General features: G+C 45.5%; 1 protein-coding gene across 7 annotated transcripts in view; it reads right to left on the bottom strand.

Annotated features, from left to right (window-relative positions):
• The window catches only part of COL4A6 (collagen type IV alpha 6 chain), a 268,861-nt gene that overhangs the window by 42,531 nt on the left and 205,826 nt on the right, over positions 1-20,504 (bottom strand). For 6 of the 7 annotated variants that reach the window (XM_073885698.1, XM_073885697.1, XM_073885699.1 and 3 more), the window contains 9 exons: positions 18,460-18,594; positions 17,158-17,202; positions 11,361-11,477; positions 7,904-7,972; positions 6,430-6,465; positions 3,384-3,446; positions 2,562-2,597; positions 2,343-2,384; positions 1,274-1,366 (listed from right to left, as the gene is read on the bottom strand). In XM_073885698.1, the coding sequence (XP_073741799.1) occupies positions 1,274-1,366; positions 2,343-2,384; positions 2,562-2,597; positions 3,384-3,446; positions 6,430-6,465; positions 7,904-7,972; positions 11,361-11,477; positions 17,158-17,202; positions 18,460-18,594 (636 nt within the window). Of the gene's footprint in view, positions 1-1,273; positions 1,367-2,342; positions 2,385-2,561; positions 2,598-3,383; positions 3,447-6,429; positions 6,466-7,903; positions 7,973-9,045; positions 9,104-11,360; positions 11,478-17,157; positions 17,203-18,459; positions 18,595-20,504 lie in introns of those variants that run through there. The other variant, XM_073885702.1, reaches the window with a different exon arrangement.

Here is a 20,504-nt window from a genome sequence, read left to right as displayed (position 1 = left end):
TAATTGGGAGACAGAAAAGATGATCATCTGCTGTCTTTCTAGGGGAAGAAGCCATTCAGTGTGATTTCCTGTTGCAAATTCCAGGCTGCAAAGAAATCAACAGTTTAGGGAAAAGAGTAACAATTACAGTTTGGATGGGGACCCATAACACTGTAATCTGTCCTTCTCTGATATGCTAATTTACCTAGTTGTGCCATGGAAGGGCTCCCTAAGGTTTGGGAATGATCAAGGAGGCAGGCAATCTTTCATATGCTCCCAAACTGTTCCCAAATTAATGATTGCTTTCTGTAAACCTGAAGAGGGCCTGGAGCTGTTGCTTCCACAAAGACAAAATTGAAGAAATGGGAGTAAACACCTTCCCCCGCCTGGGTCCCTTGACCATAGGCACAGAATCACAACACTTAAGGGAACCCTAGAAAGGAAGGGAATGCAGGTTACTAAAGATATCTACCCACCTTAACAGCATACAGGCATTCGAGTATTACCAGGTGTACACTCACTCACATTGAAACAGAGAATGTAACATATCTCAGTTAAACAGGTCTACAGCTTCAGCCACGGTAGTTCATATCAGGTGAATCAGGGCATCTACTGCCACTTGGTGACAGTATGCCCTTTTGTAGGGTCAAATTTTGAGGGCAAATAACTTCTTTAAAAAGATAACTTAGGGGTGCCTGGGTGGCTCAGTCGTTAAGCATCTGCCTTGGGCTCAGGTCATGATCCTAGGGTTCTGGGCTCGAGCCCCGCATCGGGCTCCCTGCTCTGCGGCAAGCCTGCTTCTCCTTCTCCCACTCCCCCTGCTTGTGTTCCCTCTCTTGCTGTGTCTCTCTCTGTCAAATAAATAAATAAAATCTTAAAAAAAAATAAAAAGATAACTTAAAAGCAACCATGTATACCATATGTGTTCTGTCACAAAGTGCTTTGGGGACAACATAGGTATTGAGAGGGAATAAGTTAGGAGGGAAAAAACCCAACTACTTAATACTTGTTTTAAGTTATTCAGGATCTTGATAATTGAATTTGAAAAACCAAAACACAGAAAATAGGACAAATGCCCAGAAGCCCAGGCACACTCTTATCCACGCACCCAAACAGAGACTTTTTAGAAGTTTTTCAGAGGGGACAGCACAAAGAAGGTTTTACCCTCACTTCCAAACAAAAAAGCATGATCCAGAACCCTCTATCTTTCCAGGAGAGTCTGGTTATTAGAGTTGAACTTTGGTATTAATAGGAAAAGGGTGGTTAGCATTTCCTAGGCTTAAATGTTCACTACCTTGGATCCTTTCTTCCCTTTGGGAAATCCCATAAATTCCAGCTCCCCGGTAGATGGTGGGGGTCCTGCAGGGCCTGGGAGGCCAACATCTCCCTGTAAGATCAAAGGGAATGTTAAGCAAAGCAGAAAGGCTTGTCCTCTGGATGTCATTCACAAATAAACTGTCCATTCCTTTGGCCTCTTTACCCTCACCCTTGCCTCAGCGAGGAAGCAAAACTCTCGGTACCAAGGGGCTGGGAAGAGTTATAAGCCTGGCCAAATGCATTTTGTACCAGCACTGCAGAGGGAAAAAGCAAGATTGGTGAAAGGAAACCACAGGTTCGCGGTTGCCAGGGTCATGCATCAAAGGGTGTTGAGAAGAGAGCAAAAAAGGCTTTTGAGCAAGGAGAATGGCCACTTCTTGGCAATGGCGATCAGACTCTGATTGGCCCAGTCCTTGCCAAGAGCAAAGGCAGAGGCAGTGATGTCTGTGTTGGAACACCGGAGGTTGGATTTGCTCCTTGGAGGCAGTGCGATCTACAAAATGCAGCCGTGCAGGGTGGAGAGGGCAAGCTCCCAGGCTTCCTCGAGCCTCCCAAAATCACTGTACGGTTTGTGCAGATGGAAACAGGGGAACGAGGGAAGGGAAGTAAAAGAGAATGGTGAGAGGTTGAGGAGGAGAGAGGAGAAGGAGGAGGAGGCAGAAGAGGAAGGACAGAGGGAAGAGGAGAAGCAAAGGAGAGGAAAGAAAAGGTGACACAATATACAGAACATCAGGGAAATACCCAGGTGGGAGGAGGAGGGAATTGATTTCAACAGAGTATGTTGGTAAGACACGCACATTTCACAGGTCAGAAGCAGGGAGACTACATACAGTATTTGGAAGGAAAAAGACCTCAGGAGCCGACGTGTGGCGTGTGTACACGCAGCCCTTCCAGGGATCCCACCACATGACCCACGTGGAGTGGGAAGTGCTCATTTCCCAAGGCAAAGATCCAAGTGCCCTTAAAATGAGCAAGCACAGGTGTGCAGCCAGAGATGGTGCTGGGAGCACATGGAAGGCAGATTGTATTTTCCAAAATCTATTTACCTTGACTCCTTTCTCTCCTTGGAAACCTAACCCCATATTCCCCTGGGGCACAGGGTTGCAGGGAGGAAAAACAAAATCAATTACTAAGCAAGCTCCAGGAACTTAAATTGGAATGCAGTATTTTACCAGGAAGTGTGTTTAACCAAACCAGAGTCTCTCTGGGGAAACTAGAACACTTAGTGGTAGGAGGCCAAGTGCCCTAAGACAGAGTATACTTACATCAGGACCAGGGAAGCCGGGGGGGCCTGGAGGACCCTGTATTAAAAATGAAAGGAACATGCACTTGTTAGTTTCAGACAAAAAGAACCTGGGCGTGTGGAGAGTCCCTGGAGATGAGTCTCCCAACCCCTCAGTATATTCTGGCTTTAGCACTGCAGATTCTAGCTCCCTCTCCCATGGTGCCCCACCCCGTTTTTTAAATCTCCTTTGAAATCTCCCCAATTGACCTGATAACCACGTTCATGCTAAGGTGGTAAAGATTCATGCATCATTCCTCCCAAAAGGCTACACATTTAAAAAATACTGGCCCTGGGGAAAGCTAAACCAAAGTAATCAGTGGTGAGATTTCATGCACCAGAGAGAGAACATTCTGGAAAGGCGCCTTTCGCAGAACCACGTGGGGATAACTGACTATGTTCTTTCCATACCGGTGAGGGCAAATACGTTTGGTATCCAAAAGACAGGTAGGTAGGTAGCCCTGTCCAAGGTGGAGTGTGGAGGATTTCGAAGTTGCTTCTGTGTTCAGGGTGGGTGATCATGGTGAAGGTGTGATTAATTAGCAGGGTCCGTCATGGGCGAGGGGGGTAGAAGGTGGAAATAGGTGTGCCAGGCGCTGCCATCCCTGAGCACAGAGTCAGAAAGACTCTGATAAAGACAACAATCAGCTCCTTATAAGAGCAGGCTTCACTTGACTCCTCCAAGAATGGAGGTTGCCTTTTTCCACTAGGAGAGCCTACACAGGCTTATATTTAATCGGTGGCCCTGCTGGGAAAGGATTCATGGGAATACTGTGATCATGTGGTCGATTTAGGTCGGTCTTACTTGCAATCCTGGTGGCCCCATGAGTCCTACAGCTCCTGGGGACCCGGGTGCTCCTGGTGGGCCCTAGAGAGGCAAGTTTTTACGAAGGTCAGAAAAAAAGAGTTTCTCAAGAAAATTGGAAATACACGTCTGCAAGAGGGGCAAAAGAATGTTCATAGCAACTTTATTCATAGTAGCAAACAATTGGAAATTTCCCAGGTGTCCACTGATACAAGGACTGATAAATAACTGATACATCTACACAGTGGAATAAATACTGAACAATAAAAAGTAACAACCTACTGATAAGTTATAATGTGGATGAATCCTGAAAGCATTGTGCTAAGTGAAAGAAGCCAGACCCCCAAAGGCTACATATTATATTATTTCCTTTATAAAAAGTTCTAGAATGGGAAAAACTGAACTATGATGGCGAGAAATCTGCACAGTGGTTTCCTTTGGGTGGGGGCAGGGATTGACTGGGAAGGGGCAGAAGGGAAATTTCTGAGGTGATGAGAATGTTCTATACCTTAAGATGGGTTTGGGTTACATAGGAGTATGTCTTTGTCAAAACTCAGGAAATGTTCCATTTAAGATTTGTTTATTTCATTGCACGTAATTTTTACATTAAAAGAAAAACTGCAAAGACATATTGAAGTCTAGCTAATGATAGACATGCTGTAGTATTTAGAGGTAAGAGTACTACTGTCTGCAGTTTACTTCAAAATGCATCAACGATAAGATGGATTGATGGATGGATAGAGATGGATAGATGGATAGAAGTGGGATAAAGCAAGCATAGTAAAATATTAATGGTATAGGTGTTCACAGCAAAATTCATTCCCCTTTGCTCTAATATTTGAAATTTTTTTATATTAAAGTGATATAAAAAACAAAAACTTCAACAGAAAGTAAAACATATTAACATCAAATAAAGAAGACTCTGGGACAAAGAATATTACTAGAGATGAAGAGGGGGCATTTTGTCATGATAAACTAAATCAATTCATCAAGAACACATAACAGTCTTAGATGTATATGCATCTAATAGCGTAGCTTCAAAATACACAAAACAGAATGGCAAGGAGAAATAAACAAATCCACAACTAGAGTTGGAGAATTTTAACATCCCTCCCTCAGTAATTAAGAGAACAACTAGATTTTTTAAAAAATCAGTAAAGACACAAAGATCTAAACAACACTGTCAACTTACCTTGACCCGATGGACATTTTTTAGATCACTATACCCCAAAGCAGCTGAAAACATATTCTCTTTAAGAGCATACGGCACATTCACCGAGACCGTTTCGTATGCTGAGCCATGAAACAAACCTCAACAGATTTAAAAGGTTTGAAACCCTACAGAGTGTTCACCCACACTGCACTGAGTTCAAAGTAGAAACCAACCACATAAAGATGGCTGGGCAGCTGCCAAATATCGGGAAATTAAACAACGCACATTTCCGTGGGTCAAAGAGAAACGCAGAAGAAGAATGAGAAACTATTTGAAACTGAATTGCTAAGGACAGTATTACAAGCAAGACAATAAAATCTGAAAAGAAAGATGGTTATGGGGAAAGGGATGGCCCAATGAAAATGGGGGGACAGTAATGAGGTGATAGGTAAGGGATGGAGAGGCTAAGCAAAGTCACAAGAAAGTAGGGGTTCAGAGGGTCCCCAGGAAACAGAACCCTGCTTTGACAAAATAACCTGGGGTCCCCTTACTGATCACAAATCTCTTATTCAGCCACCAAACCATCCTCCCCCGATCTAAATGATTTTTTTTGTCATGGCTGCGAATACTGTCGATGAACACTTGTACCTTTGTGGGCAGAGCAATGACTCCCTAGGAGAAGCTAGGCAGCCAACAACGTGGGTGTGATTCTGCAAATGTAGTTAACACACCAACTAAGCCAGTGTTGCCTGGTGAAGGGGACCCTTATGCCCTTGGTCTTCACTCACCTCTGTTTGCGTGCATGCTTGCACGCATCCTGTTTCTTGCCTACCTCTTCCCACATGGCTCTCTCTGTTTAGAAAGCTTCCTCCCATTGCGGGCCAGCCCAAACATCACCCGCAGTTCTCAGAGGTTACCTTCTCCATCTTAGATATAAAGTCTCCCATGATGTAGCTTTAGGTGGACAGCATCTCTTCCTCCAAGTTGGTGAGGAATTCGTATGCCACAGTCCTACTAGTTTTTCACATCTTGGGGTGTGTGTGTTGGGGTATGGGGTGGGCAGAGACCCTGACTACACTGTCTCGGGGATCACTCATAGCACCTTGCGTCTAGTAGGAGCTCAATAGTGGTTCTGGAACGAAAGATGAAAGGCAGGAACCCTGACATAGGAAAGAAGGAAGAAAGAAGGGGCTTTTCCGAAGCCACTTTAAAGGAAAGCAACAACGAAGTGGCAACCCAAGGAAATAGAAAGTTCTTACTTTTTTAAAGATTTTATTTTTTTATTTGAGAGAGAGAGAGAACAAGCGCGGGGGAGCAGAGGGAGAGGGAGAAGCAGACTCCCCGCGGAGCAGGGAGCCCGATGCAGGGTTCGATCCCAGGACTCTGGGATCATGACCTGAGCCGAAGGCAGACGCTTCACGGACTCACCCACCCAGGTGCCCCAGAAAGTTTTTATTAATACAACTCACGGCCTTGCACGGACTCCCAAATATTAGGAGTCCCTCAGAGGAATTTCTAGACAGAACAGCTTTCACAGAAAAGTGTTCTTTTTTGTTTTAACCCGCAGCATTCTGAACACACAGAGAACAGTTAGTAGACACTTGCCGAATGAAAGGCGAAATTCTTTCCGAATGCATCGCAGGGAGTAGGAAGGTCCCTGGCCTAAGGGTCCGAAAGGCTACCTCCTGTGCAACTTGAGGGGGACAGCCGACCCTCTCAGAACTTTCTCACCCGGAAAATATCAACAGTGTGACCCGCTCTACCTCAACTGTCCGGATTTTCCTTGAGAAAGTCTACAAAGACCTTCGAACGCCGTAGCGAGGAGGAATGCAAAAGGACCCGCAGCGACTGCCAACCAAACATTGGGCGCTCCACCCAGAAATGACAACTTACAGTTATTCCATCCAGTCCAGGCAGCCCAGGCTCCCCCTGAGAAACAGACAAAGGCAGGACACGGGAGAGATTAATTAAGCCTGCACTATTATTTCATAGATAACGGACCTATGCTTTACGGGCAGAAAAACGCATTGCTGATGCTCGGGCCTCCTCTGTCAAGGTCTTGTGTTTTAAATAATGCATGAATTGGGCCTATTCAACCACTTACTTTTTTTTTTCCTATGAAAAATCTGGACTCTAGAAGACACATATTATAGCCTTGGTTGAACGGGATTTCATATTTTACTTGGAGTAATTAATTTTCACCTTTGCTAGGAACTCATCAATTAGAAACTGCTTCTGTGGGCTGGTGATTCTCCTGCTCTTTTTGGAAGAAAGCGAAGCTACCTTCCCGTGTGCCTTCATCCCCAGAGAATCTGTGCCCTTATGAATACAATGCAAATCAGACATTTCAAGGGAGAATCAACAGAGCATACAGTCTCTGATTACGTTTTAATTACTTTGCAGCATCTTAAGTCACTGTATGAATCTGTAATATAACCATCTTGTGGAAATTGCTGTGTTCCACTGGGTCCAGGGTCTCCGTGATTTTTGGCAAAGCCGTTTCATCAATGTTTGCTATGACAATGGCTATACTTTGACACCTGCTAGTCTAACCCCGTTTGGTCAAAAAAAATCAGCTCTCTGCAGCACGGGAAGAGCACTGCCTGGGTTTTAGCTCTTCGGTAAACCGGCTATGTGAGTCTGAGCAAGGCACATAGCCTCAGTGTACCTCAGTTTTTCTATCTGTAAAATAAGCAACATGAAGCCATCGGCTACCAGGGGGACGATGAGCTCACCTCCCACTCTGCAAGGGAATAGAGTCAATCATTTGGGCACCAGAATTTCCAGGTTAGCATACACCAAGAGTACAGTCACAAGAATACAGAAGGTTCTTGTCAATTCTAGGAAGAGATGAAAGTTTCCAGCCAGCTGCAGAGTTGATGGGCAATTTTTGCAGACAGCCAGGGGCCCTGCGAGGGTAATGGGCTGGTGTGCAGGTACAGGAAAGGGCGGGGCCATCATCTTGGGCCGGTGGCCATGCCGAGATGGGCAGAGACATAACATGGCTTTATACCAAGGTATGCAGACATCAAGGATTGTAGGGTAGACAAAAGGTATCTGCCTCCTGGAAATGTCTTGGCTTGTCAAAGAAAATGATACCCAGGCAAACTGTTTGTTTGCTGATCTGTCTCCTATTTTTGGTCTAGATCCTATAAAGCAAATCTCTTTGACAGTACGGTTGCAAACATTTCTGTCAGTGTTTCCATCACAAAAAAAGCTCCGGATCCCTTTTAAATCTAGCTTGGTCTGCTCCTTAAATAGAGACACAGATGCTAGTTCTGGAAATGTTTTATTGGAGCTGGGGCCCAATCCTGGGGAACCCAACTTATAGCCAGCCTACTTAGCTGTCCGCCTTAGGGGCTCTTACCTTCATTCCTTTGAAAGTACCTTGGGTGAGGACAGGTTCACCTTTAAAGCCTTTCTGACCAGGAAGCCCCTGAGTAAAATAAGAAACACTTGTGAAGAAATGCGCACACACAGAGAGAATTTTGTCAACAGTATGATCTGATCACACAGAGGACACAACAGTGAGATTCTGGAACTATGTGGTTTGTTCTATGGCTGTGCTAAGGGGCAAAGTACATCCCCCAAACAGGTGCTGAGTCTCAAGATATATGCCTGCTTCCCCATCTCCCCAGTCAGGAGTCTGTAAAGGGATGAGAAAGTAGGAGACTTCGACTCTGTTCAGAACACTGATCTGAACATCCACATATAACACACATGTTCATAAGCCTACCGCTCATCTGCTCCACCCCTCACAGGTATGTCCCTGACACGGCCTCTGGCTAGGACAGAGCTTAGAGAACTTCGGTAAAGAGCCAGATAGTAAAGAATTTAGACTTTGTGGGCCATATTTGGGCTCTGTCTTGTATTCTTCTCTCATTCTACACAAACTTTTAAAAATATCAAACCAAGCCTCAGTCATGGGTCACATCGGCCAGTCTGAGGCCCTCCGGGTTAGGAGATATTTACAAAACCATCTCCATCCTGTGATTCTGCCACAAAATCTCAGCTTCAACGCCTGCCTGTCTAAGAGGCTTGGTGTGTCTCACTGTTAACATGGAGAACAGTTCAAAGTACGCCGAACCTGACTACCAACCAGACTTTTTACTGTCTCCCTAATGTCTGCTAAAGTGTGTCCTCCTGGGGAAAGTCAATGTCCCTATATCTAAGGGGAAGTCAGGATTAGTATTGGAGGTAGGACTAAGCTTTGGGGACTGAAGAGTTGGCTGAAGTATGGATTCCTCGAGCTCAAGGATCATAGGTGTGATAGAAGAACAGTGGGTCCCCGAAGCACCTTCTTTCCAGACGCTTCCTGTTTCCCCTTATACTTATGGCCGCTCCTTTCATCAAAGAGGCTTGACAGAATATCCACTCAAGATTCAGCAGCGTTAGTAAGGGTTCAGCTTAGTAAAATCTATGCCCAAGCTCCTATTTAGGCTTAAGGGGAGGCTTAGGGACAGGATTAGGTTTTACCCTTGTCCTTTTGGCTGTCAGGATGTTTATTACCTCAAGATTTCTTTTCTCCCTCTTGGGGGCAGCATTTCCTCACTTTGCTGGGTTTCCATTCTCTAAACACAGATGTGATTTGTTCTCCTCTTCTGTTGCCATGGCAGTGTTGGGAGGCCTTTGTGACTCAAACAAGCTCATACTATGTTGGTAATACGTCCTTCTCCAACCCCCACCCCCGCTGCATATTGGTTTGGTCTTTAGATGTCAAGGTCCTCTTTGCCAATCTGAGGCTTGTGCTTCGTCTATCTCACTTTCTTATGCGGATACCCACACCCACGACTTGGTCACTGAAGCCAATGGTGTTACTCTTCCAATAAAATACTAACTAACTAATGCTTCAATGAATATAGGGGGCATATATCTTTTTGAATTAGTGTTTTTGTTTTCTTGGTATAAATACCCCGGTATGGAAATAACCTAAGTGTCTGTCGATGGATGAATGGATAAAGAAGATGTGACACACACACACACACACACACACACACACACACACACACACACACAGTGGAATACTACTCAGCCATAAAAAAGAATGAAATCTTGCCATTTGCAACAACATGGCTAGACCTCAAGGGCATTACACTAAGTGAAATAAGCCAGGCAGAGAAAGACAAATACTGTATGATTTCCCTGATATGTGGAATCAAAAGCAAAACCAAAACAAATGAACACACAAAACAAAACAAATTTCAGATACAGAGAACAGACTGGTGGTTGGCGGGGGCGAGGGTGGCTGGGAAGGGGATGGGTGAAATGTGTGATGGGGATCAATAGGTATAAATATCCAGTGACAAAATAAGGAAGTCATGGGGATGTCATGTACAGCATGGTGACTATAGTCAATAATATATTTTTAAAAGATTTTATTATTAAGTAATCTCTATACCTTAATGTGGGGCTCAAACTTACAACCCCGAGATCAAGAGTTGCATCCTCCACTGACTGAGTCAGCCAGGTGCCCCCAGGGTAAATAATATTTTATTGCATACCTGAAAGTTGCTAAGAGAGGAGATCTTGAAGGTTCTCACCATAAGAAAAAAAATTCGTCGCTCTGTATGGTGACAGATGGTAACTAGACTTAGTGTGGTGACCATTTTGCAATGTACACAAATATCGGATCATTATGTTGTACGCCTGAAACTAATATGATGTTAGATGTCAATTATACTCTAATTATAACAAAGAAAAAGAATGTGGGATAGCACTGGAATAAGACATACTGAAAAAATGCCAATTAATTCATGTAGCTATGGAATCTAATAGTGTGATTTCTAGCTAAATCTATCACCTCAGTACCCTTAGTAGCTTAGATTATTTCAAGTAAGGTTGACAATGGGCTTGAATGTGTTATTTTTCTCTTTCCAGTCGCTTGTAAAAAGCAGCCTTGCAAGGGCATGGTATATATTAGAGATCCTTCAGATCCAAATATCTGGGCCCTACCTGGATGAATAGAATTAAATAAAAGTGGTGAGAGCAGGATCTAAAAAATGCTCTACCAATCCTGGAAGCAAGGGTTATGGGGGTGGGTTGTGGGGGGATGGGGGCAAACTATGTCAGTGTAGAGTAGTATTTCTCAATTCTTTCTCACTATGGACACTTTGGGACAGATGACTTCTTGATGTCGGAGGAAAGCCATCTTGTGCTAGTAGCATACCCTGAGTGGTGACAACCAAAACTGTCACTAGTAACTGTCAAATGTTCCTTGGAGGTGGGGAATCACCCCTGGTCAAGAATCACTGGTTTATTTTTTTTTAATTTTTAAAAAAATTTTATTTATTTATTTGAGAGAGAGAGAGTGAGAGAGAGAGAGAGAGAGCCCAAGAGGGGGTAGGGTCAGAGGGAGAAGCAGACTCCCTGCTGAACAGGGAGCCCGATGCGGGACTCGATCCTGGGACTCCGGGATCATGACCTGAGCTGAAGGCAGTCTCTTAACCAACTGAGCCACCCAGGCGCCCCAAGAATCACTGGTTTAGACCAAGCCTGCCAAGCCCTTTGGGTCATTGTCAGTGCTCCCATGATCCCACGTAAGCCTTCCAAGTACTGCATTTTCCAATGTCATCTGATGTGGGAACATGTCAAATAGCCCAAGTATATACTTTGCTCTGAAATGTACTAGAGGCTCTTCACAACCTTCCCAACTCTAAAAGTTTTGTTTGCAAAAGAAAAAAAAAAAAACCCTCTGAGGAGTGGAGCATGTGCACGCCCCCCGCAACTGGTATTCTTTAGATGCAGATGCTTAACGAGGTCTCCATAAAAGCAGGGAAAGGCGAAGAATGCCTTTTGAGATAATGGACAAAGATCCGGCAACGTACGGGTGGTCCGAGAAGCCCAGGATAGCCATCAGGGCCCGGATATCCAACAGCTCCTTGCGTGCCATTACAGCCATCCAGGCCAGGTGGGCCCCTGGGCCCTGGCTGTCCGGGGTGGCCCTGTTCCAAGAGAAAAGAAGGGATCACATCAGCTGCAGGCCTCCGACCTACCCTGACAAGCTCCACAGGAAGAGAAACCAAGTGTCCTGCCCATCGCTGGCTCCTTGTCCTATGAGAACTATGCTCTTAGAGCTTTCGTCCACGCTCAGGTGTACGGAGCTGATGACAACCCAGGGGGGCCCCCTCCCTGAAGGATTGATGCTTTAATCAGACCCCTGCTGAAACCGAAGGGACCAAGCCTAAAGAGATGGGATACACAGGGTGGTGCAACTTCATCTTCCCGGGGTACAAAGATGTACTAAGACAGGGCTTAGCTGGCTGGCAGCCGAAGGGTTACCATCAGGGAATCATGCCAGGCCTTGGGACTTCCTCAGAACAGACCGGAACCCGGGCAGCCTGGTGTGGCTGTCTGTATCGGAAAAGCCTGGGGCTTTTTTTTTAAATATGGCTCTGCCTAGGAAAGGATGTTGGCTGTTGGTCAACAGAGCAGAAGCAGTTTCCACAGCACCACCTCTATGCTTTCGCCTCTTCTCCATACTTGCTACTGAGACAGTTGTTTTGCCGGGGGGATTAGCAATCATTCACATGATTGATCAGAATTCAAGAGTTTCCCAGAGTTGAGCTTAGAGTCTACCTTTTCGTGGGGAACAGATCTTTTAAAATCTGTCAAAAGTGGTGTGTGTGTTGGGTTACGGAGCAAAGAGATGACCTGAAAGCCCAGAAATCTGGACGGGTCAATAAAAGGTTGACTCCGACCCTGCCACATGCACTTTTTAAAGCCAACCATGGATATTTCATAATTTGGGGGAAACGTGCCACACATTCGAAACTCAACTTTTTGAATCATTAGGGGAAATGAGCTTTTATCAAATTCTTACTGAGAAAATGCTCCATAGGATTTTGATACAGTTTCATTGTTATTACGTTGGTATGAGATAGTCTGATACAAAAGTATGAGTCTAGACTGCTGGACTCATGGAATGCTAAGAACAGAAGAATGGTCAAGAAACTTATCTTCGCAATAAACCTGCTACAGTCTGTACCTGCTCAGGCTCAGGTGATGAATTTTAGCTGTGCTGGGGACACCGAGAACAGCTTACTAAGTCGTCAACATTTTATTCCCAAACGAAATGGCTCTTCTTGTTTGCCCTGAAGATCCACGCTCCACCTTCCCCAGATCTGTGCCTTGGGAGGCTGAACTTTATGAACGGTGCCGCCTAGGCTCCCTTTCTCTCTCTCTCCCAGTTGTCTTTGGCCACTGGGAGACACAGGCAGAAGATCAAAGAGCGGGAGGAGAAAGAGCACAGGTTGTTTATTTCCCGCATGCCCTCCCTCCCTGGCCATATTTTGGACAATGGCCACATTTCTCTACAAGTCTTCGTTGAGCAGCCACTATTCCTTGGCTCCAGATCTGACCAGTGTCCAGTGTCCAGTTCCACTATCACCGTTCTTTCTTTCCACTTTGGGCCTAGAGGCAGCCAAAGCTTTTGTGTCAGCGGCTTTGCAATCCATTGCTGTTGCCCTGAATCATGCCTACATCCTTTAAATATACCCTTCACGCCACTCTCTTCAGTTAATCCTTTCAGGTGGAGTATCTATTTCTTCCCGGGATCCTGATCGCCACTTTAAAATATCCCAGCCAAATGTGCTAGGGGTTATCGCTAAGCTGGGTAACAGGGATGAGTTAAGGCAAAGACAATATGTTGGCTCAGTCCTAGGGACCCACCTTACTCCTGGAGCCTTGGTTGTGTTTGACACCAAAACTTCCTGGCTTCTTATCCCTTGGTATCTACATTTTTTTTTTAACTTGGGCCCCCAATCCTGTGGTTTTCTTGCCTGAATTCCTTTTTTAAAAAAATATTTATTTATTTATTTTAGAGAGCAAGCACGATGAGGGGAGAGGGGCAGAGGAAGAGAGAGAATCTCAAGCAGATTCTGCGCTGAGTGCGGAGCCCGACGTGGGGCCCATCTTACGACCCTGAGATCATGACCTGAGCTGAAATCAAGAGTCAGATGCTCCATTGACTGAGCCACCCAGGCTCCCCTTGCCTGAATTCCTAATATCTTCTATTAGGATTCCAGGCGGCACCTGTTCACTCTTTGCCCCCTTAGCTGAATTCTCTGGAATTAACCGCTGGCATTTGATTCAGACCTGTCAGCCTTGTCTTGTTCAGCTGAGGTGACAGCTAAAGCATGTTCTGAGTCAGCGAGACTTGTGTTCCAATCCCAGCTTTGCCTCTCCCCGGCTTGAGCCTCAGTTTCTTCATCCGTAAAAAATGGAGATGAACAATACTACCTCCTAGGGTTGTTGTCAACATCAAAATGAAATGAACAGTTTATGGCTACAATTAAACGAGGCTAAGTTTACTACATAGGAGCTCAATGAACAGGAAGTCTACTTCTCCCAGGCAAGTCAGCAAGGATACGCCACCGGGCTGAAGTTCTATCTCCTTCGAATTCTCAGTAGTACCACAGCATTTCGGGCAATGGGCCCCTTCTGGTTTTAGCTAATGATTTTACAGATGTGTGTGTCAGCTTTCAAGGGGAACGTAGCTCTTTGAGGGAGGAGACCATGATTCTATACAACTGCAAGGTGCCAAATACACAGGATAAGAAGATATGCTGTAATTCAGAAAAGCAATGTTCCTGAGAACCCAGATTTCAAAGGGAAAAGTTTCCGTTTGGTGAGTGGTGTGTGTTCATTCTGAAGATATAAATCTGGTGTGTTCATTTACGAGTCTCTAGGAAGGGAAATGTTTGAGATTAACTCCAGGAGAAAAGCTAAACATACATTGCAAAGGACAACTTGAAAACTTCTGCTCCCAACCTTATGTGAACTGAAAACAGTTGATAAACATACATTTCTTGTGGGTGCCAACAGCTCCAACGCACAGCTGTGATATCATGAAAAACCACAAGCCTACCGCCCTGAGTCTATGTTAGTCTAATGTTGACTATCTTGATGAATGCTTGTTTGTTCATTCTCCCAACTGGTTGCTGTGCCCCTTGGTGCACAGACTTGGATGATCATAAAATGATTACTTGCTCACTCATGTTGAAACTACCTACATGGCAGCAACAATGGAGTTTTGGGACCAAAACCAGTGACACATATGTTAGCGATCAGCCAATATTAAGCGGGGAATCAGATTTGTGCAGTGATCCAGTTTAGTAAGATGTGTTGGGAAAGCTGTTGGTTTCAGCTGCCGAAAGTAGAGCAAAATAATTAGTCTGGCTGGGCCAAGGGTGTCTATGTCTTCCTGTGTCTGAGGGAGTCCTGCCAGTCTGACAACTGTTGCTTGTGTGGGCACTAAGGGTTGGAGCCAGTCCTGCAGATATTTCTAGCGTTCTAGTATGTGGTGAATTCAGCCCTGGGGTCTCTGAGGCCTCCGAGTGGAGCAGAAGATGTACTCTGCACTTTCCAGAAAGCTAGATAAGACCATCAGACAAGACAATTAATAAATACCATGGGCCACATGTAATAAGGAGCTAGACACCGAGGACCCCTAGGAGATTAGAGATGGAAGGGAGAGGTAAGCAGCAAACAGAAGGTGCCCAATAAATACATCTTGAACTGCTGGAAGAGGGGGAAGGAACAAGCGAGAATAATTTCACTGAGTAAGAGAGTCTTGGAGCCTGAAGCTAAAGCAATCAATGGTCAAAAGCAAACATAGGCAACCTTTGGTCAAGGGAAGGGCCAAGGGAGTGGGGGCTTCTATCAGGAGCAGTGCATTCATTTGGAGGAATCTGCACACCTGTACCTCATTCTCCCAAGTAATGAAGCCCCAGAGAGAAGCGAGCAATTCCTGCAAGCCCTAGTGCTCTCCTGGCCACATGCTGGAGAGAGAAGTATCCAGCTGGACTCTGGGGCACGTCCCAGTTCAGAATTGAAATCAGCCTCTGTGTCACAGGATTCGCTTCCTTCCAGCCCCCATTGAAAAGAGACTGCAGGAGGAAGAGTCCAGTGCTGCTGTAAGCTCCAAATCCCCCACTCAGCTCCACAGGAGGAATGGAAGAGGCGCTCTCCAGCTTTCTCGTTTTCCTTACCCCCTGGCTCCCAGAAGGCACACAATCCGAGTGGAGACTCTGGATAAAGTGCCGATAGGAAGACAGCCAGGGGAAAATGCCAGAGGATGTCATGAAAGGACAGCTAACCCCATCCACTTATGTCCCTGCTGGCCCATTTCTGGGCATTTTGCAGATTCTGCAGTTGGATAAAATGCAGAATTCTGATGGCCGATTTGTTGATACAGATAACAAATATAAGGAAACAAGACTCTGTCCTCCAACTCCACAACTGTATACTAGAGCTGGAAAGAAAATGGATCAGATAATATCTTTTTATTATTTTTTTCAACTGAGCAGATAATATCTTTTTAAAATATTTTATTTATTTGAGAGAGAGAGCATACAGGCAGGGAGAGGGAGAAGCAGGCTTCCCACTGAGCAGGGAGCCTGATGTGGGGCTCGATCCCAGGAACCCAGGATCATGACCTGAGCCGAAGGCAGACGCTTAACCGGCTGAGCCACCCAGGTGCCCCCAGATGATAATATCTTTGAGGGTAGATCCATATGCTTTTTCTGCATCCCTGTAGTAGAGAGACAGCATCTAGCAAGTGCACGAGAAATACCTACAGATCGGCACAAGGAGGTTTAAGCCCCCTTCCTTGCTACTAGATGATAACGCAGTATAATGCAAGAAGCTGTTAAGTCCAGGATTTGCCAAAGTGTGCTTAGATATGGTGCAGAAGAAGCCCTTCGAGGTTGTTGGAAGGATAAAAGCAGGCTCTAAAACCTCCCTCAAACAAAGAAGCTCTACTTTTCCCTGATTCGTACACTGAGCTTCCTTCCACACAACCTTTGGGTCTTCTCTGAAACAAGGCTGAAAACCATTGCTATAGACAAAACACAGCCCAGGCTACAGATTAGCTATCTAGACACGTGCCAAAAGGCAGAACTAAAAAATGACAGCAGCAAGTTGCAAATACTGTATTTTAAAGGCTGGCAAAATGTTAATCGTGGACTCTCCAGTGGTGGGATAAATAAGAATACAGGGTGAAAACGGAGCAACCAAGGGGTCGGACCAGATAAAATGGGAAAAGGAGATGTCTGTAAGCTCCAAATTCCTCACTTATCTCCAGCAAAACCAGGTCCTCAGGATAAAGGGAAGGGGCCGTCTCCGTGTGATCTCTGGAATAGTCGCTCTGTAAAAGCTAAAGGGAAATTCACTCTGGAATGAGATAAGGCTGAAGAGAACAAATTACTGGAGTGAAATGTATTGAGATAACACTAAATATTTTTCTGCCTAATTTTATGTATCCTCTAAATTTTCTTTTTTTCCTTAATTTTCTTATAATGAGTATGCATGTGCTCTGATGTGTGTCTCCACACATCATCTCCAGTTAAAGCTCCCCTCAACCCACAAGACCTAATTCTTTTTGGCTAACATATTGACAGTTATGCCTGCACATGTCCCACCTGGCTGATTTAAGTGCTACCTGTAACTAAATCCCCGGGAAAGTGTGTGCGACCACTTCGCTTCAAGCCTGAACATCAAGCATCTCAACACTTGACCCGGAGCACGCTTGTGTGAGACAGGATGTGGCGAAGGCCAAGGTGAGTGCACTGTGAGGCACGACCTAGAAGTGATGCTGAAAACTGCCTCTGGGGACATACTCACCGGAATCCCATTGATGCCGAGAAAGCCAGGAACTCCCATGGGACCCTAAAACAAGGAGTAGGAAGAGGAAGGTGTAAGAGACAATCTAATTGATCTCCACTAGATTCAGTGGGTTCTTTCATGTGATTCATGACCTAAGTTAAGAAGTGTTGTGCACCTCCTTCTCCACATTGTGTCACGTTGCTCCCTACTCCAGGTCCAGGTGGTCACTTGCCTCTACCCACGGTGTTAAATATGTTTGTGTTCTGAGACCAGTTTTTATCTTGAGCAATATGGCGCCCGACCAAAAATAATAGCTCAATATTACATGCTGCTTTGACATCTGGGAAAACTGGGAGGGCCTCTAAAGGCCTAGCCCCAAGCTCCCCTGTCTTCACTGCTGCCATAGAGGAGGTCTGAGGTCTGCTAGGGAAATGGCCCTCCTTATCAAACAGAGCAGGTGCAGTTCCTGCTTGTCCCTGAGTCGTGGGTTTCGGTCCCTGATGGCTCATTAAATTATTCAAACAAGCCAACCACATCCTCCCACGGGAACCAAAGGGCACCTCACCCTTTTGACACTACAAAGGCTACCTCTCACAGCCCCTTCTGGTTTATTCTGTTCCAGAGTGCACCCCCCCACACACCATGTGGCCCTGCGTGGTGTGTGGTGTCCTTCTACCCTGTGCCGTTGAGTATAGGTGACTAATAAACCTGATGCCAATCTCTTCCATCCGAGGTCAGGGGTCATGTCTTCTGCCATCCCCAGAACCCTAGGGTGGGAATCACTCCCTTAACAGTGGGCTGAATAGGAGGTGATTAAAATCTGCAGGGAATATAAACTAAGCTGCTAAACTCAGCCAGCTACCATGACATGATCAATCTCCTTTCTTGCATCTCTTTCCCTACCTTTGTGGCCCAGACTGCTTCCCAGCATTCTGACACTTTGCTTCCCAGTCTCCTTGCTTGGATTCCTGACCTCTCCTGCCCAGCTGCTTGAACTTCTGACCCATGCCCACCTCGAACCCACCTGAAATCCCAGCCCGGCAAGCCCGCGTGTCCAGCAAGTAGCCAACACATGCGCTTTAACGGCTTGCTTTCCATGAGGGTCTCTCTAGAAATGGGTTGATCCAGGGTCTCTCTAGAAATGGTTGATCCATTGGCAGCATATCGTCCAGGCTGTTTCTCATTAAAGTCTGTGGCCTGGCACCGAGGGACTCAGGATTAGTATTATTTCCATAAGCGAACAGAACTGAGATTTAGAACCTTTCGCCTTCATACGTGTGGTCCACGAGTCAAAGAGAAAGCAGGCTCTGGTGTTTTTACCTTATCTCCTTTTGGTCCGTATGGTCCCAGAGGGCCTGGGGAGCCTCTCTCTCCTCTCAACCCTGCTAAACCACTAGGGCCGGCAGATCCCTGTGGACCTGTTGGACCTTGAATTCCGACTGGTCCCGGTCGCCCCTAAGATGGAGAGAACACGGATGCAATTAGCCAACAGAGGACTCAACATCAACACTCCCCATTTTCCCATGCACAGAGAACACTGTCATCGCTTCACTGAATAATTTTGGCTTAGAGATCTGTGAGGCATGCCAAAGTTCCAGACACAGATCAGAGAAGGCTATTTTCGGGGCCGCTAAGCTTGTTTGGATAGAACATATTTTATAAGCGCATTTAATAAGATTCATGTGCACCAAGATCCTTCAACTTTGTACTTCTTAGGAGATTAGTTATTCAGGCGGGCTAATATTGTCCTCTTTCTAGTTGATGCCAGGCCATCCATCAGATTGTCAAAATGGTGAAAGAACAGAACGCTGGAGAGCATCGTGACATTTTATAACTCACATTCAAATGGCCAATCCCATACTTGCAGTGAAATCCAGAAAGGGCTAGGCCTAAAGAACATTGCCTCGGGGTGGGGGTGGGGTCCAGAGAGGGGAGAAAGATCCAGAGAGGGGAAAACCCAGAAACCCATAGGCTGACCAACCTGCAAAAGCTCATCTTTGTTTACAGATCCCAGGGCCCCATCACTGCAACTGGAAACAGATGCTTACAGGGAACACACACACACACACACACACACACACACACACACACACACACAGTTTACTTGTTCCTTCTCTATTTCTCCCTCTTTCCCTTCAACCCACCATCTGTAGAGTGTTGAATGTGTAAAATTCAAGAAGCCTGCGACTATCCATTAAGTATCAATTATGATAGCAAGAGGGAGCAGCTTGAGGATTTTGAATCCGTTAGTTATAAAGTGTCTGCAACAATTAAGTCTGAGAGTTCAGGCTGACATTTCAAAGCTGACCGAGATAGAGAATTAACCCCAGTGGGTGCAACACAGGCGGGCTAGTCTGTCATTTAGAACAAATCCCAGTAGGTACCGAATATTCTTGGCAGAAAGATGAAAACCATTAGTAATGTGCATTACCTCTCAGAGAACACCACGCCATACCAGGTAGAGAGCCTATTTTCATGAACGTTTCCCATCTCCACCTCTTGGCCCTTTTACTGACTATCTGTAATTTCCCACACATCTGCTAAAAACTCAGGAAAGCCCATTAGACGTACCCTTTAATATTCACCTTCAAGGGTTGCTTTTTAAAAGGCTGGAAACAGGACAGATGCTTTAGGTAGTGGTCAGAGTCACGTACTGGAGATGCAACTGGCCACCAGCTGTGCGGGGCCTTTGGAGTAAAATTTCCAGTGTCAATTAGGCCCACGAAGACCAATAACTCATCCAAAGAAGTACAAAGATGTTCTTCCTAAGGAGATGCAATTTTCTGGGGGTACCACCCACCACTAACCTTCTCCAGCACCCAACATGTAACTTCTAAAGGGTGCTTGGCTGTGGAGTGCTTAATGGCTTATTTCTGGGGACGCTGGAATGGGATGAGAACTTTCACTTTTTATGCTCTTACCTCCCACTGTTGGAATTTTGTTTATAATGATTCTGTTATTTATTACTCTTGTAAGTTTATGTGTGTGTGTGTGTGCGCGTGTGTATGTGTGTGTATAAAGAAAAAGACCAATAACAGTACTAAAAAGAAAAAGACCAATACCAATACTTAAAAAAAATAATGCTGGAGGGTTGAGGATTAACAAAGAAGTCCAGAAAGTAGGCCTAGCTTTCAAGACTAATGTCCACAAAACCACAGCAAACAGTACAGGTCTAGAAGAACAGAGCCTAAGTGGTCCAGGAGCGCAAAGAAAGGGTTGGCCATGGAGGGTTTGTGAAATGCTTACGTTCTGTCCATGGCTGGGGGGAGTCATGGCCCACACTGGAAAGGCTGAGGGGGCCCCAACTGAGGCGGGCCTGGAAAGCAAAGAAGGAAAGTTGAAGACTTGACGGAGGAGTGCATAGG

The sequence above is a fragment of the Callorhinus ursinus genome, unplaced genomic scaffold (assembly GCF_003265705.2).
Source record: "Callorhinus ursinus isolate GAN/ISIS: 27379988/994484 unplaced genomic scaffold, GSC_fseal_2.0 scaffold65, whole genome shotgun sequence".
Lineage (NCBI taxonomy): Eukaryota > Metazoa > Chordata > Mammalia > Carnivora > Otariidae > Callorhinus > Callorhinus ursinus.
The sequence above is the reverse complement of the archived record's forward strand: the minus strand, read 5'-3'. Positions and strand labels throughout refer to the sequence as shown.